The sequence below is a fragment of the Saccostrea echinata genome, unplaced genomic scaffold (assembly GCF_033153115.1).
Source record: "Saccostrea echinata isolate AGI-Se365-2 ecotype Australia unplaced genomic scaffold, CSIRO_AGI_Sech_v1 ptg000038l, whole genome shotgun sequence".
NCBI classification, from domain to species: Eukaryota; Metazoa; Mollusca; class Bivalvia; order Ostreida; family Ostreidae; genus Saccostrea; species Saccostrea echinata.
Genome location: NW_026889787.1, coordinates 2,124,997 through 2,144,286, shown reverse-complemented (window position 1 = coordinate 2,144,286; position 19,290 = coordinate 2,124,997). Strand labels below are relative to the sequence as shown.

Genomic DNA, 19,290 nt, shown 5'->3' with positions numbered 1-19,290 from the left:
AGAATTTAGCATACATGTTCGGATATAAAATCAGAAATATGAATTAAAAGTATTTGAAAAAGATCTTCTCAAAACAATTCCCACATATTTTCAGTAATTTGAATGCTGATCTTAAAAGTTATATAATGGGTTATACGAAATAGCACACCCCTAACAAATCAGATGAAAGGCAAACACTCCAAGAACGTATTTTGTTTCTAAAAAAAGTTTTGTTGAAAATCACGTATTACAGTCATTGTGGCAAGATGTTTACACATACATATTATATCAGGTAACAAATCAGGGCTGGGGCTGGGTTTCAAAAACTATCTAAGACGATCTTAAGACTATGTCTTAAGATATGACTTACGACTATCATAAGATATGTCAATGCCGTTTCACAAAACTATCTTTTATATGAAAAGTATTAAGATAAGTCATAAGATATATCTAATATTGTACAGTTTCTTAGGAACTTGCAAAAAAGGTCACCGGTTTTCTATTTTTTTCAATTTTAAAAATAAAAGTGAATGAAAATGAATTTTGTAGGAGTTTTAACCTCAGATATACATCTTGAGTGCAGCAACTACAGAGTATCAATCTTTTTCTGTTTTGAAGCAGGTACACATATAATATGTAAATGCTAAATTACTGTCTAAGATGTGAATAACTTTGAATCCAGAAACTGCACTGCATGCTTGAAAGAAATACAGTATTAATTAACGTTTGAATAAATGGCTTTGTTAAAGAATAAAAGTTACATTGTGTGGAAAAAATGTGAAATGATATATTACTTTCAATTTTCACCACTACTGCACTTTAATTTTCGTATATTTGTAAACAATAAAAGGTATAATTTGTGATCACAATGTGTGGGTTCGAAGTCGGTGAGTTCAGAAGAATCCATCAAGGTATTTATGAAACTCTATCCAATTTTACTGCTGCTGAATTAACCGTGCTAACTGAAAAAGAAAAAAAAAGGGGAAAAAAAAAACAAGATGTGTTTGTGGAACACTGATGCCCCGTATGGCAACTTATAGCGAAGGTCAAGCTTTCTCAAATGCAAATAAAATATGCTGGTATCCCGAGTAAGGTCATGTACCGAGGAATATACCTGTGAAATGTGAAAGCCCTGGCAGCAACATTTGAAAAGATAAGGAAAAGGAAGTTTACCAAAAGTTAGTCAAACATCAAGGTCAAATGGCCAAAATTAATGGTGCCCAACGAAAAGCCTTCTCACAAGAAATACACATGTGAAATATGAAAACCCTGGCACCAACCGTTTAAAAGATATGGCCAAGGTCAAAGTTTTTCAAAAGTAGGTCAAACATCCAAGCAAAGATCAAAGGGTCAAAGTTGTTGGTATCCAAAGTAAGGTCTTGTCACAAGGATTGCATATATGAAATATGAAAGCCCCTAGAATCAAAATGGCCAAGGTTCAAGTTTTTCAAAAGAAGGTCAAACTCCAAGGTCAAGGTCAATGGGCTATAATTGTTGGTATCTAAAGGAAGAGCTTGTAACAAGGATTACACATTTGAAAAATGAAAGCCCTAGCACCAACTGTTCAAAAGTTATGGCCAAGGTTAAAGTTTTCCAAAAGTAGGTCAAACTCCAAGGTCAAAGTTGTTGGTATCCAAAGGAAGGTCTTGTCACAAGGATTACAGATGTGAATAATGAAAGCCATAGCACCAACCGTTCAAAAGATATGGCCAATGCTAAAGTTTTTCAAAAGTAGGTTAACTCGTAGGTCAAGGTCAAAGGGTCAAAGTTGTTGGTATACAAAGGATGATTACACATGTAAAGTATGAAAGCCCTAGCACCAACCGTTCAAAAGTTATGGCCAATGTTAAAGTTGGGTAAAATTTTGTAAAACTGGGTCAAACAAAAGGGTCAAGGTCAAAAGGTCAAATATGATGGTACCCAAAGAAAGGTCTTGTCACAAGGAATACACATGTGAAATATGAAAGCCATAGCTCCAACCAATCAAAAGTTATAAGCAATGTTGAAGTTTTTGCAGACAAACCTACAGCTAGACAGACAGAAGGACGGACTGGGCAAAAACTATATACCCCCGAATCTTCGATACAGGGGCATAAAAATCAAATTCAGATTTCAATTGTTTCAATTGCTTTGAAGAAGGAAACGTAGCTTCAAAATCAACTGTGGTAAATACATCAGATTACGTACGGGGTCATCCTCCCAATGTCAAGGTTTTGTGATTTCAGAACTCAACACAAACCCTTGACATATAAGTCGTTATTTAAAAGTTGAGTTAGAAGTTACTATTTCATTTGTTCCTTGTCTAGGACTGGAACCAATCAGAAAACAGCTTTTATTGTAGGTAAGTTTTGTAAACAAATATTATCGTCTTTAAAATGGAAAGTGTCAATATTGTAGGATTTGTGACTAGTTACTTTAAATGTAACATCAGGGATTATTTTTTTGAAGATCTCCTCCTTACAATCAAAAAAGATATGGTCTGGATTTGAGCAATTTGATAACGACGGATTTGAATAATATATTCTCATTGGTTAGTTTATAATTACCCGTTACGTCATGTTTACCCACAAGTCCAACTTTTAAACAACGACTTATGTCAAGATGGGAATAAAATGAGGATGTGCATGAACTGAAGCTGAATCCTTACCATCCGGGGCCACCATAATAGTAGGTGTCATACACATATTAAACATCCCCGCAGACGGACAACGGCGTTTCGCAACTATAATAACTTAAAGGCAAAATCATGCTATTTTCTAGTTTAAATAATCATCAAAATATAATGAAATTATTTTTAAAGGTCTTACAAATGCAGAGGCGGATGTACAGAACTAAAGGGTGGTGTGGGAGGAAGGTTGTGTTCAATTATTCTTTTACTTGTTAAGGAATTTGAGTGTTATTGTGCCCAATTCCAAACTGACCGGGGATAGACTGGCCTTGCCTGTCTGATATGCGAATTATTTTTGTAGGATAGAGACAGGCAATACCAGTCTAGTACGGGGTTGCATGGGGGTGGGGATAAAATGAGGATGTGCATGAACTAAAGCAGAAAAATACAAGAGAGGATCCTTACCATCCGGGGTCACCATAATAGTAGGTATCATGTGTATAGACGTCCCTACGGAAGGGGTGCCGCAACTATTATAATGCTATATGATATAATCAAGTTATTCGGTGAATAGTAAAAGGCATATGCATGTTAATTTCTTGTAAAAAAAATAATGAAATGTAATTACATTAACTTACAAATGCAAAGGCTGAAACTAAAACGATGGGTGGAAGGGTATGATGTGGTACCCTTTCCACTTTCCCTTTGCTGACTTCATTTGTTTTTGAAAAACCAAGGTAAAATAGTTTCTCTTTCATAACAACAATACTTTCCAAACTTGTGGAGCTAATTTAAGAGAAAAGATTATTTGGATAGGAATAGTTTTTGTAGTGTATTTTCGGATTCTATAATTCTAGGAATTCATGAAAATTTTCTTACTTGGTCTTCAAAGTGAATGAGGGAATAAGTCAAAGAAAAATTCTAATTTTTCCTAATTTTCTAATATTACTAACTGAGCTGACAATTTTCACTTGCCGTTTAATATACATAGCTTAATTAGTCAATTGAAAATTGTCAATTAGTGAAAGACATCTATAAAAGTGTATGAATTTGTTTTTGATTTATCATTCAAATGTTCTCAGGAAATATACAAACATTTTGTAATAAAATTGTACTTTAAATATTTTATTGATTCTTTCTCCATTTTTTTTTTGTTTACCCAAAAATATCTATAGATAAGCACATTTCTATTTGATAAACTTTCAATACGTCAAATGGTCGAATATGTCTATCAAGAAAATCGCCTTTATTAATCTCTATTTAATCCTGTTTTAATCTTACTTTTCTTGGTTTATCACCGTCTCCTTTAAACATATAGTAATGTCACAATCACTCATCCTTACAATTCATACTATTTAAAGAAATTGATAAAAACCTAATTTGCATAATTAAACAATAAGCTATAATTGACATTCTTTGAAAATAAAGCTGACAATCGTATTATTCTTTGATTTTTAAAAAATTTCTTTCATTTTCGTAAAATGGAAGAAGCGATGATTTGCTTGAAAAGAAAATGAAAGTAGAAAAGCGTAGCGTAAAATTTGCGGCATCGACCTAACCAACGATACTGTCTAAAGGAAAGAAGGAATATTGGTATTCCACGGCTATAAAAATTCCTATTATAAAAAGCGTTTTTATAATTCTGACAACAATAACTAACCGTCTAATCCCAAGAGACCGCGTCGACGTCATTATATCCAGGTAAATAACTGCAACAGGATATAACAATAATTTTCAGTAAGTACTTCAGTGTAAATATGTAATTAATTGATTCACTTTTGTCATCTTCACTTCACCAGTACAGCTTCTGCATAACCAGGCACATATAGCTTTTTTTTTCAAAGTGGAGGTTCCAGCTAGTTCATAGTATCTTTTTTTTTTTAAGTATAGGGGTTCCAGCTAGAAAATATTTGACAGGCAAGATAAAAAAAAAATAAGTGTGAAAAATTTAAAAAAAAACAGAAAAAGGTAGGACAAATACCCAGAAGGGCAATACTTCCATTAAACATACATGAAACTATTTGTCAACATTTTCACAGCATCTCACATAGAATGATAAGATATTGCATTTAAAAATGACTCATCAAGAAACTCCTTACTTCCCAATATCCATTTTATGAATGTTTAGTAATAAACAGACCTTCTGTTTTATGTATCGCTGTCACAGACCGTATACACTAGAGTGTATAATCGCTATTACATGTACATTATACACCAAGAACATTTGTTCGAGGTGGCTTTGAACAGATGTCGCACGCATATCACCCATCGTGTTGCTCTGTGATTGTCGTGAATTTATATAATGTCTTCACTGGTTTCATAAAAAATGCAGCTAAAATGCTTTGGATCTATTCATACAGAAGTGTTGAAATTATATATTCTGATTTGGACATATATCTCTTCAAATGGCCTTGATTTTTTGTTTATAAATGTTTCTATAGCTATATCTGTAACTCAGAAGATAATTGTTTTTTTAAAGTCAACTTTTAAATGCTGCCATTTTATCAACATTCAAAAAAAAAAAAAAAAAAAAAAAAAAAAAAAAAAAATGGCAAAACAAACCCTTTTTTTTTTAAATTTTCAAATGAATAAGAAATGTAATTTGCAAGACTTATACTGTCTAAATGGTTCGATTTTTCTCTCTCACTTACTCTAGACTGAGAAAGACCAAATTTGACGTATTTCGTATGTAAATGTAATGTTCTTCCCCCCCCCCCCCCCCAAATTATTAGATACAAGTTATGACTATTATAAATGAAAAGTTGTACACTTGTAAGTAAAATTCTCCGATTCAGGAAAACATGTCGAAGAAGAAATAATTATCATTGTTTGAAATTTTCAGAGCAATTTTAGTATACATGTTATGCACAGAAAAATCCACCAGAGATACATTTAGTGATAATTTTAAATTCTTTTAAATCTTAAAATAAAGAATAACAAGAATTATACATGTAAATGTTTGATATTCAAAATATGGGTTATCCATTCCTTTTGATATCTTGTACTTACACGCATATTTAATTGTTGTCATTTAAAATATTTTACCAAACACATTGTATCGTATTATCCTCTCTGGAAGTAATGGTGAATGATGATTCCCGATATATATCAATACCTTTCCATGAAAAGATTTAAGTAATTTTGTGGCCTCGATCGACAAAAGATTTGCTTTATGCATTATATTATATGTAAATGATATAGATAAAAAAGGGCATTTCGTTGTACACAGTTGTTTACCAACAAAGAAAGATTTAGGAAGTAGATAGCGGAGTCGGAAGTCGTAATCGCATTTATCTATCACTGTACTCTTAATCAAAGACTTACAGTTATCGAAAAAGGAAACACGTGACTGTTTACCTCAATTTATTTTACAAAGTTATGAAAAATATCTTAAACATATCAAGTAAACTATCCCAGACGTTTCCGATGTAGTGTAACTGATAAACGAGGATCATTGGTCAGAACCATAATAAAAACTCTGTCGTCTTGTCTATTTTTGGAACCAGTCAACAAAACCTTAAATCTTAGGCATTCCCACTCGAAAATAACTTTCTTAAAATCCCTCATACGTACGTCGTGTCACTTGGAGTTTGATTGAATTAATTAATAAATGCAGGAATGAAAATCAAAGGGGTTTTTCTAGATAAGCGTCTTTTGGTATCCTGGATAGGTATATATAAATCAAGAAAAATAATTTCTAAAGCAATCAATAAATTTTCATATGTTTTGAAGGGATTTTTAGTATGGTGCAGACTAAGTAAGTTGCTTTATTAATGTTTTATGTTCTGCAATTCGATTGATGAAGACTTTTTTTTTTTTTTTTGAGAATTACAAAAAGAAACGATATAATTTTTTCTCTCAAGAAATTCATATTGTACCGTAGTTGTCGCATTCCTAGTTTCTAAAAAAGGGGGTGGGGTGGGGGCATGTGGGGGTTTCGGAAGAGTTCTATTTCCTCTGAGTCAGAACATGACTCATAAATAGAGAACATTTTGATGAGTCCTGATGCATTCTTGAATTCATTTACACAAAATAAATAAGCAAAATCCTATAGCATTACTTAAAACAGGTGAATGATGAATTCTATTTCGCTTCAAAAACAAACGTTAGCTTCAATAAAGTACGTTCAATTTGTAGGTTGTAAATTGATAAATATTTGCACTCACACGGGTTATGTATTTTTTCTGCAACAGCTGCAATATTAATTCCCATACTAACAACCAAAGAAAGAATTTTATTGTTTAAGTAATTTCATAACACTGGAATTCGATATCCTTTACATCATTTTATTGAAAATATATGCATTTAATGGATCTTCACAGGATAATTTGAAACTATGCACCTGCAGAGTGGGCATACTATATATCTACTTTTTTGTTAATACTTTAATATATAATTATATTACTGTACATTGTGTGATTAATATCGCAACAAATATGCAAGTACTAAGTAAATGTCAAATATTTTTCCCCTTCATTTATTGCAAATTTCAAGCATATTTTCTTTCCGCGAAAGACGAATTTACCTCTGTTAGACATGTCATGTTGCGGAAAGTTAACAATGAATTCAAGCAAAGTTAACCATTTAAAAAAACCTTTATTCTGAAAGTTGTATTTTGTCCATTACTCCTGCTTCAAGAAGCACCAAGATCATAAAACTCCCAGTATATAAATGCTATCAATCACCAATATATTTCCAAGCAATATGTCAAAACTTTGAAAGTCCATTAAGGATATTCAAATTATATTATATCCCTATAAATAACCTTTTTTTTAAAAAAAAAAATAATAATAATGTTAAGAAAAAAGACACTCTTCTAAAATAATCTGTAATAAAATACCGGGTAATAGTCTTTTCATTGTCCCCCAAGTTAACTCTTTCATTTAAAACTCTTCCCAACGTTTGTGCTCCTATCGATATACATTCAAACAGAAAACGCTTCTGTCTCTAATAAATCTTATGGTCTCTAATTTTCATTTTAAAGTTTTTCATAAATCATCCTTTTAACAGACGGAAGCCTGTATTTAAACATTACAAAATTACAAACTACATTTATTTCATCAAGTACGTTCTTTCCTTAGTAGTAAGGTTTTTAACGAATGAAGACGTTTTCATGATGACTTTGTACATGATCGTTACTGATTTCAGGTTTTGGTTTAAGTTCTTTTCCTAGAAACTCGTTATATTCATTGAATTTACCATTTCTTGATATTATATTCTATTTAGAAATTTATTGAGCTATAATATTGACTACAAAACCAGTATAACCAATTTATAACAAATATTATCACTTTCAAATACGTTCATTTCTAAAAGTGAATGAACATCTTTAATATCATTATATGAATTGCTTGCTAATTTGTATTAAAGAAAGGAAATGTAAGATTCGAACTTCCCCCTATAAGTATCCTCATGTAAAAACAATTTTTGATGGAAATAAAAAGTCAATATTCTGTTTAAAGTGGCTGTTCAGTTCAAACTATTATCAAAGTTTCATCAATCGAGGAGTCCATGCAAGAATGACATGTTTTCGAAGTCAGTGTTCAGCTCCTCAGTGGTATAACATAATTATGTCTGTCAGATGTACATCCTCACATTATACATTCCCTCATATGATAAATTTAAACTGAGCACACTTTGTTCATCAGGACTGAAATTTATATTCATGTTAATGACAAACAAATTTTTTGGGGGGGACAAAAATGGAATTTCTTAATCGTGGTACATGTTTATCTGCATATAGGAGTCCAGTTTTTCCCAATAATATCACCCAATATTGACTTTTACCAAATTTATATCTAAAAGGAAAATACGACTCGGAACAAGAATTTATAAACCGGTTAGCAATACGATCTTTTATTTGTTAGGAAGTAATCTACACACAATTCTAGCTTCCTTGTTAAACAAGGCGTAGTGAAAGTGAAATCCAAGAAGTGATTTAATCTTTTACTTGAAGAAGAATAAGTTGAAATCAGATCAATATATACTAAAGGTTAAAACTGCTCTAAGCCGATAAGGAATCTAAGCCAGACATAATTCAGTTCTAAAAGTGAACAGCGAAAAAGGAACTTCAAGATAATTTCTGAAATGTCACGTATAAAACAATCATTTTCAAAATATAAGACTAAAATGAATTGAATAATAGAATATTTGTATAAGGCGTCATCTAAATCATTTAAAACAAGTCAGATACTTGATTCTTTAGTGTGTTTTTGCTTTCTTTTCAACAAGATGCCTATGAATGGAATTTCTGTTTGGGGTGATATGTACTATATACACGGAAAAGAAGCAAATAATTTTTTGTCTAGATAAGATAAGCTTTATTTAAAGTCAGTTTGGTAGTTAAAAAGACAACACAAGCTCCAATGAGCTTTTGACTGACATTATTAACATATACATAACAGTAAAATTACATAACAGTAAAACAATGAAACATGCAGCGCTATAAACATAGAATTACATGTACTTATAACAGTACAGCACACAGTCACATTAAGAGAACACACCAGATAAAGATACATATATAAGACACACATATACAGACAAACAAACAGTACAGCACACAGTCACATTAAGAGAACATATCAGATAACATATATAGAACACACAAGTACAGACACACAAACAAAGATTACATAACTTACCTAGTGAAGCAGGCTCTGCACCCACAGTCCTTACCGCTCCAAGAGGCTATCATAGATCTAAACTGTAAAAAGTTAGATTGACATTTAAAATTTTCAGGTAAGGAGTTCCATAATACTGGTGCTGCATATCTAAAAGACATTTTACCATAAGAAGAGGTTCTAACTTTGGTATTTCTAAAATATTTGAATATCGAAAATTGTATGTTACTTTCTTAAAACTTAGTAGGTCTGACAGACATCTTGGAGAAAAGGTCATGTAAAATCCTAAAACATTCCAGAGCCATACTGCGCATTCTTCTAACCTTTAATGATGGTAGTTTTGCCTTATGCAAAGATTCCTAGCTACTTTCCAAATCTTCATAAATAAAACGTAAAGCTCGTTCCTGAATTTTTTCAATTTTTCTGTTGTTTTTCCTTGAGCAGAAGTGCCAAACAAGAGGACAGAAATTAAAATTTGACAAAATAAAACTATAAAATATAGTACTTTTGTTTGTCCGAGTTAATACTGAGACAATGCGTTTTAGAACATTTAATTGTTGGGCAGCTTTTTTGCAGATATTACTAATATGAACATCAAATTTAAGCATAAAATCAATATCATCTCCCAATAATTTAACAGTTTCATTACACAAGATTTCAGCATCATCAATTCTGAATACTGGTTTCTTATCAAAAGTTTTCTTACCCAAGGCAATAGCCTGAAATTTAGTTGGATTAGCCTGCATACAGTTTTCTTTAAACCATTTCAATAATACAGAAATTTCATCTTGCAAAGTACTTATCAGAAAGTCAAAATCCTTATGCCAGTAGGCTAAAGTATTATCGTCTGCATAGTTATATAAAGACCCATTCTTTATGAAATTAAAAATGTCATTTATAAAAACATTGAAAAGTAATGGTCCAAGAATAGAACCTTGTGGCACTCCCTTTCTTATACCAACCCAACTACTGACAACTCCCTGAAGTTTCACTTGCTGAAAACGTTCAGACAAGTAGCTACCCAGAATGGAAACAGAATTTGATGATAAACCATAAGCAGAGAGTTTACTTAATAGTGTATCATGTGGTAGACAATCAAAAGCCTTAGAGAGGTCCATTAAAATAGCAGCCACATGTAAATTTTGATCTAGAGCCATTTTCCCGTCTTCTAAGAGTCGCATTAGTGTAGTTTGGCATCCATGACCTTTTCTAAATGCACACAGAGCATTATTAAAAATACCATCAAAATAGCCAGAGAGTTGTACACTCAAAACTTTTTCAAAAACCTTTGACACAGTAGGTAAAATACTGACAGGTCTATAATTAGTTTTTGACAGAGGGTCTTCTTTTTTGTACAAAGGGATGACCTGAGCTTGTTTTAGTCTACCGGGAAAAATATCCTTATGTATGGACTGATTTATAAGAATCGAAATTTGTTTACTCAGAACAGGTGCTCCAAATTTCAGAATCTTTTTTGTATCTTTTGTGAATTTCCATCTTTCAATTGGAACTAAACCATTATATAATCTTGTTTGCCTCTGCGTCAGTTACTAACATATTTGCCAGCAATAGATTAATGCATTTTCAGGGTATTTAAAGAAAAGAAATGTTAATATTTCTTAAGTTTTTTCTTTCTTATAAATAATAAAATGCAGCCTATAGAAACGATAGAATTACAGTCAAAAATGTATAAATAAAAATTATATGACATTTGCCTCATTTCTTTAAAATGCATTCGGCTATTCATTATCCCAAAGGAAACTCAAATATTCATGTTAGTCATTCTCTAATACTTGCATAATTTGGAGAACAATTGGCCTCTGACCTTAATGTTACTCTTTGCATAAGAGTTTATTTTAAGAATTAAGTGATCCTCCAAAAGACGGAAATGTGTTTTTATAGATAACAAAATCTCAAATAACATTTATTCCGATCAGGAAGTACCTTTTAAATTTTTCTTGTTACTGTTATAGACGTTTAAAAATTCTGCGTAGCTAGGTTAATTAAGGACTCCCATATTTACGTCAGCCTAGATGCAGATGTTCGGGAAAACAATTATGACGTCACGTTAAAACAATACAATGATTCTCGATGAATAAATACTATAAGTTCTTTTTTTATACACACTCAAATACTTTCTTTTTTCATAAATATTGTAAAGATAAATGAATGTGCAACTTTAATATCTTGTCTTTATAGCACTTATCGAACGTAGACTGAAAGCCAGCTTGATCTCATTGTACTTACTGAGATGACGTCACGTCTTAGTTTGACACGTAGTTTCTCTGTACTTGAGGCGTGGATCAAGCTATTTTCTTAGCTTGTAAATATAAAAATAGAGACATATTCTAGAATATATTAATCCATATTTTATCGCCAAATTGAATTGAAAATGTGTAGACTTTATATAAAGCCGAAGAGGGGCACACTTGAACAGTAACGTACTAGAATGACAGGTTCAGCCACTCAAAAATATCAAAAGTTCAACGATATCCTTAACCTAGCTCCGTGATTATTTAATGCACAAATATTACTTATTCTAGAATTTTTATTTTTGTCTTTCAGTTGAAAGTAAGTAGATATTTTTTTTTAAAGATTATATATGAATTGCATTGATTTCTTATTCCAAGCATAAAAAGCAGTTCTGATATGTGAACTTTAATTTTAAACCTTCCCACAGAAAAATCATTTATATCATAAGAACATAGGTTGTTGGGCCTTAAATAAATAAAAATACATTTTTTGCGCCCACTGTTAGGTATACATGAATTTCTGTGAAAATGGTATCAGAATGCATGTCTTGTTGCCCTTGAACTTTAAATATGAGGAGTCATTCTAACTGAAAAAAAGCTATAATGATTAAGTTATGCACTTATTTTTTCGGCGAATCTGAGTTCCATGAAAACCATAAAGATTGATTTTTCCTGTTTTGAAATAGCATTTAATAGCTTTAAATACACCTAAATTAAATTTTCATTCAATTATTTTTCGATTCAAGGAACACAACTTCTTGGAAAATATTCTGTTTGAATTAAAAGACCTTAATAATCTCAAGTCTATTACAACCAATGAATAAGTAGATCCTTTTGATGAACTCATATTACACCACCATGCTACATTGTATTAGTTGATCAATACCATTGTCTCACAAAGTAACTTGCAATGAAATTAATCATAAGGTAGGCAGGGCGGATTATGGGACCATAAAGATTAATAATCAATAATAAAGCAAGGAAGATTCTTGGATGAATATTACTCAGCCAAAGGATTGGCACGCATTTGGAATATTTTCTTATAGCGATTACCTGTTAAGAAAAGGACACTTAAGTGTATATTTGATATTGATGTGCACTAAGACATTGAACCGCATCCGTTTCAAAAGAAATCTAATATTTCTTCGAAAGTTGTTGTTTCTCTAAATTATTGAAAAGGATAAGGAATATACAGAATGGCAATTGTCTAAAGACATCTTATATAAAGGTAAACTGTATAATTTAATCTTGAATTTTTATCTGCAATATATCCCATTATAAATTTTATTTCTCATAATTTTTTGTGACTGCCACAAAATATTGCGAGATAAAACAATTATATGCTAAAATAAATCCATCATATACACTAGTTACTACTATTTGAAACGTGTCTTTAGCTAATCCTGTTATGCCGATGTCAAAATTTTAATTACTTGTTCATGTCAAGAAGGATATCTTAATGAAGTGATTTTACGAATTACTTATGTTTTAAGATACATGTGTATTTAAACTATCTAAATATTTTATATATAGATATTTAAAAATATAGCTATCAAGTTTTCCCAACCTCCCCCTGTAAGAACATACACTTCCTCATTTTTATCTATAAACTAGATATGATTTTTAAATTTATGTATACAGTGTGAGGAATAATCAATGAGACTTTTAGAAAATGATAAAGTAAGTATAAGTTCCAGATTTTAGAGCGATCTAATGTAACAATTATATATCTTTCAAAGGTATTGTCAAACCAAATAAATTGTTTTAAACTTTTATTAAGGGGTTCGTTTGCTGAAATCGGGACTTTCAATTATTAAAAAAAAAAAAGAACTCGCAATATGTTACTGTGTGGATTGAAGTAATCAATACGTTACCACTAGGGGCATTGTGTGCTTTATTTAAACTTTTTTTTAATGAGGATTGCATATTGATTGATACGAATCCACGTACACGTAGATTATCATTTAAGCCTATTTAAAGTACTTTTAGAAATGTAATTGCATTGATCATTATATAATGATATAAAACTCAATTCTTTTATTACTATCCAGCCTCCCAATATTGTTTGTAAAATGTATTATAAATTAGCATAAAACACTTGGACGTTTTACTCTTTTCTATTTAAATTTGGTAGATCTAAGAATATAAGTAAAAAAAAAGTTCTTTTGATGATACGATATGGGTATTTTATTTGAGTTCTATGGTCATATTAAAATAGTAGAACAGTATAACAGACAGACTTACACTTTTAATACAAAAAAAAAGCACGTCTCTCTATTGGTACGCTAGAACATATGCTCTAAAAAAACCTATTTACTACCAAGATATTAATAATCCATGGACACGTCATCTGTTACATATAAATTGCCAAGTATACTCACTGTGAAAGTGTGTATTTTGTAACAGGAGTGTACGCTGTAAAGTAGGTATAACTAATATTACATGTTTGAGTAAATTGGTATATTTTAAACTCAGTAAAACTTTTATAACTAACATAACATATTTTTTTTTAAATTGGTACTTTCCAGTGTAAATTTTATTTATGTAGAGATTTCAGTTATATTAAATGTTTTAATCTATATGCCTTTTACACTGGGTTTTGAGAGTGTATCAAGAGTACAAATAAATAGCAATAAATAGAAACAGGGAAGGAATTCCGTAAACAATATCTGTGCAATGGAATACTCCTTGGTATCCAGATATCTCCTAACAATCTCAAAAACGTGTAAATGACAGCACTTACAGTACAGTAATAAAATATATAGAAATAGGTAAATTGAATAACATTCAATTAATTAAAGAAAGGAAGTGCTTATAAGAAATAGTAGCAATAATCTAAACAAAATATTTATGACTTCCTTAACGAAATATATGTTTTTTTTTAATTTATTGCTAAAAAAATCTTCCGGGGAAATTTTCATACTGACTCTTTATTATTTTCAAAATATAATTAAGATTGTGGTGTGCCTTCTCTTGATGGTACAAGGATATTCATATTTTCGAAAAAGTCTATGGTGGATACAATGACTTTGTCAGCAAATAGAATATGTCGTTAAATCGAAAGTTTACTGACTTTTTTCAAACAAATTGTTAGGCCATTATTTTCACACTGAATTGTCTACGGAGTTTTCAATTTGTCTTACTATGACAAGGAGCACACAGTGGGTGTGACCGATTGACAGGTGATGCTTACTCCTTCAGGGCACCTGGTCCAACCTCTGATTATTTTAGAGGTCTATATGTATGTTTGCTCTGCTCCCAATTTGAATTGTTTCAATGGACTTTTTAACTTTATTACTGTTCGTTTTCTTCATATTTCATTGTGCAGAATATATTCCTCGCTTGTCTTAATGTACAAATATGTATTTTCCAAACTTCTCAACCTCTCCCTATCATTCTATTGTAAGGACGATAACAAAGTATAAAAAAAACTGTGCTTTCTAAATAAATCGCGTCAGGCGCAGAAAATATCTTTCCGAAATAAGGAAAAAGACATAATAATTATATGACATATCATTAATTCACCTACTTTTTCTTTTATAGACGAAAATGAACCTTTTCTGCAGAGATAATATGATTACTTTTTAAGAAGAGAACCATGTCATTCTTTTATGGTCGTCCGAGAATAAATTCCAAGGTAATGTATGCAATATTTAGTTAATGTTGACAAGATAATTTTTTCCAGCAATTCTTAAATTATTAACACGATGCATTTAATTTAGACAACTATCTACAAGATCAAAGAAAGGCGAAATCACGTAGAAATAGATGAGTTACGAGGAAGAGATAGGGTCAAGGTCAGGAAGAAGGCGTCAGCTGAAGGTCGAGTTGGGGTCAGATGAAGACATCAGTAAAAATCATGAATGTCACAGGAACACAATCAGTGACAACAGATGTGCTGGCAAACAATGTCTTAAAAATATCAGGAAAGTTGATATTTCATCCAGTGTTAATCAAGATGGGGGCAATAGAAAGGATTCTGAAGGAACTAATCTTAGCGTAGTGTACTGCAGAGGTGGCAAAGTATCACATGAATCAAAAAGAGAACGATTTGTTGCTTGCAGGAGAAATATTTTCCCAAAGCTTTCAAGAAGAGAAGAGGATAAACCACACCAATCATATATATACCACAGTTCGCTTCTTTGGAAAAATGTACAGAGCATAGAAGCAATTGTAAGTAAGATTGAAAACAACTTTAAAAGAGTTCCACCAACTGCTTTACACAAGGAAAGTAAAGGAGTATTTCGAAAGGTTAAGAGAAAGAAATACAAAGTGTTTTGCCCTTCAAAATTTGATTTATTTGCTAGGAAAAAGAAAAGCCAAAAGATCCATGAAAAACATTCACAGTTAAATTTGGAGAAATGTCGTATAGAGAAAGATATCCCAGGAAGGCATTTACCTTCGTATCATTCTAGGAAAAGTAATAAAATAGTCAATGAGATTTACAGAAAATATCTTAGGACTAATCCAATTACAATAAGATATTCCAACATTATAGATAAAATCAAAGAAAATATTAGGAAATTTGACCATCAGTATTGTTCAAAGCATTATCAGAATAAAATATATCTTGGTTTTGACAAAAAAGGCAGATACTCGGATTTTAAGGAAGATCTAAAGTTTATTCTGCTTGGATTACCTCAAATAAGGAATGAATTTATTCAGGTTTTCCCGTTGTATGGGGCTTCTAGAAATCTTGACGAATTTGTAGAAAGAGAAATAAATGAAAATCAGGGTAGCAATGACCAAGAAACCTATTGCCATTCATTGAATTTAGAATTTGTAAGATTGGGTTCATTTCACAATTTCCCATCCTCCAGCTCAGTATCAACGGTGAAACTTGCTCGTCAGGGTTTTTATTATTCAAGGGAAGAAGACACTGTTATATGTTTCGCTTGTGGATTTAGAAAAAATGATTGGAAAAAAGAGGATGATGTTGAAACTATTCACAGAGCTGCCTTGCCAAACTGTCCGCTTCTTAATTCAAATTCTACAAGTAATATTCAAATTGGAGGGAGTGAAGTAAATGGCAGTGACGAAAATAGTGTGAGCCAAAATGAAGGTCAGCAAGAAATAATTGGACCGTTTAGTAATGGATCACATATTGAATCCGAAGCTTCAGTCAAAAATGAAGGTATATCCAGAAACGTAAGAGATTGCCTACAAAGTCATTCTTCCAATAGATCACCAAGTGATCAGCTCACGAAAGCTAGAGCCCAACAAGAAAAAATAAATGCATTCATTCGAGACCTAGATCCGCTAGGTATTAACTTTGACCGCCCGAAGTATCCTTCTTACGCAGTATTAGCAGTAAGAATTAGTTCCTTTACAGACTGGCCTTCAAGTATCACACAGACTCCTAGAGACCTAGCCATTGCTGGATTTCTTTATGCAGGCTATGGAGATTATACCCGATGTTTCTTTTGTGGAGGAGGATTACGAAACTGGGAACCTGGCGACGATCCTTGGACAGAACACGCCAGATGGTTTCCGAAGTGTGCTTTTCTGAGACAGAATAAAGGGGACGAATTTGTTGCGTTGGTGCGAATTGAACACCAAGAAGTACGTATTTTTCGGAAATGGTGCTATATGTTTTTTATCCATGCATTTTTGTTGTGATTTTAATTTTGCATGATCCGGTAAAATTTTTGATTTCTAGGAGGCATTTGGAGAAATGAATGGTCAAAACGACGACCTAGCAAATGAAAACATAACCAGTCAAGCCCAGAATTCTGCGCAATGCGTTACAACACACCCAGGTTTTCAAAGTCTGCTTGAAATGGGTTACTCATCTCCGACTATTCAAAAAGCGTTTGATCTCCTGAAAGAAACGAAAGGTAGACACAGTATTGATACTGTTTACAGTATAAGGAGTATTTTTTGACCCCGTTATATTTAACCCCTGTTATTCTTTTTGAATGTGGGCGAATTTAAAACGGGGCGAATTCAAAGTCGACAAGAGTTATCTCTTAATACAACTGTGTATAGGCAAAATCGTGAAAGGGCAAAAATAAAAAGGGACGAAATAATCCTCTTTAAAGTAAATGAAAACACAGTAAGATACAGACAAATAACAATGCGATATAAAAGGTGTAAAATTCTAATTTTCTCATAATCACCCTTATTATTAGGTTTATGACATTAAAATTTCAGAATCGATAGATATAAAGGCTGAAGAAATTCTAGAAATAGTTTTAGCTGAAGAAGAGACAACTGGAGAAGACACGTTACCGCCGTCTGCATCAGGAGGCTTGGAAGAAAAATTAACAAACGCAGGGAAGTCAAAACAACTTAAAACAGACACTTGCAAAGCTATGGACTCTGAAGAAATGAATGAAGGAAGTGGTGAGTAGATAAAAATATAACTATTCAATTCTAAACATGGTTGAGAAATTTGTTCATTGTAGACATAAATTAGAAACTCAAATAGAAAAAAAATAATATGCTTTGTAGATTTTCATACGCAAAACCAAAGAGATCTGAACAGTGTTAGCCAGTCTTTGGCGTCCATGTCAGTTGAAGGTATAGTACTGATCACTGATTGTAATCATGTAATGAAGACAAAATGTGAAAGACTTTAATCTATTCATTTAAATCTTTATTTTTAAATTCCCATATCATTCCTCGGAAATTTTATTGTATTCTTTTTTTTACAATTTAGAGACAAGGTCACTCATTGAAGAAAACAGAAAACTAAAGGATCTACGGCTATGTAAAATCTGTCTTGAGAACGAGGCATCTATCGCCATGTTACCTTGTGGTCACCTCTGCTGTTGTCCAGACTGTGCTCCGGCCATGAGGAAATGTCCGATATGTCGACAGTTTGTAAAAGGGACAGTTAAAACATGGCTGGTTTAATAATTTTCCGGGATATCTTTTTAAAACAACCGTGATGTAATTTTAAAAATGTTAGATAGCATTTCATTTTTATTTTTCTATACTGTTTTGGTAATGAATGAACATTGATATTACTCCTGACAAGGGAGTTTGATAAGTCGACTCTTTACCTACCGAAACACTATATCACTAAGAAGCCTTTATCTTAAGAAATATTTTAGTGCATGATTTTAAGAAAAACAGTGAAAATATATCGGATGAATTGAAAATAGTCCAGACAAGTCATGCAATCGGTTCAAGGAAAACAGGTGATAGAGTGTATTATATAATACCTCGCCGGTAAAGTATTGATCGGTCATAATAAATGTAATTTGATGATCGTCTATTTCCTTGAAGTGGTCGCGAAAGTGCGATTGGCATTTTTTAAAATTTACATCATTTGCTACGCATCCGAGAAAACTGAATTTTTGATAAGGACTTTAAATTGACAGAAGTCGGCTAAGTCGGCTGTATAATAAAAGATGACTTACAATCCAACTAATATTAATTAGAAAAAAACAAACAGTTTTGGCCATATACTTATTGGCGCCGGCGACAATACGTACCGGCCCTCACCGCACAAATTGTCGTATATTGGTACATATTGACACCGGCTACAATATGTACCGAGACAAGCCTTTTTCCCGGGCGACAAAATGTATCTCACACACTGGCACAGTATTGTTGGAGTCGCTTTGAATTGCAAAAAATTGCACATTTCATCGCCATTTATATTGTTTTGAAGAATAAATTACTGAGGTCGTAGAGAGAGAGAGACAGTGAGAAAGAGACGCTGAAAGTCAAAGAAGAAGAGAGAGTAAGAGAGAAGTTTTGTCTTATCTATGAATTTATTTAATCATGCTATTTGCACCATTCACCTTATTCATATCAAGTTTTTTTTATGAAAGTTGTGCATACAGTTTGGCATTGATTTGTCTCTTTATGAACATGC

At 32.0% G+C, this 19,290-nt stretch overlaps 1 protein-coding gene across 1 annotated transcript in view; it reads left to right on the top strand.

Moving 5' to 3' along the window:
- Positions 1-18,358, top strand: part of LOC133200332 (baculoviral IAP repeat-containing protein 3-like) — a 40,785-nt gene extending 22,427 nt beyond the window's left edge. The window contains exons 4-6 of the mRNA XM_061336150.1: positions 17,616-17,807; positions 17,916-17,984; positions 18,124-18,358. Of these exons, the coding sequence (XP_061192134.1) occupies positions 17,616-17,807; positions 17,916-17,984; positions 18,124-18,320 (458 nt within the window). The 3' untranslated portion in view covers positions 18,321-18,358. The remainder of the gene's footprint in view (positions 1-17,615; positions 17,808-17,915; positions 17,985-18,123) is intronic.
- The last annotated feature ends 932 nt before the right edge of the window (positions 18,359-19,290 follow it).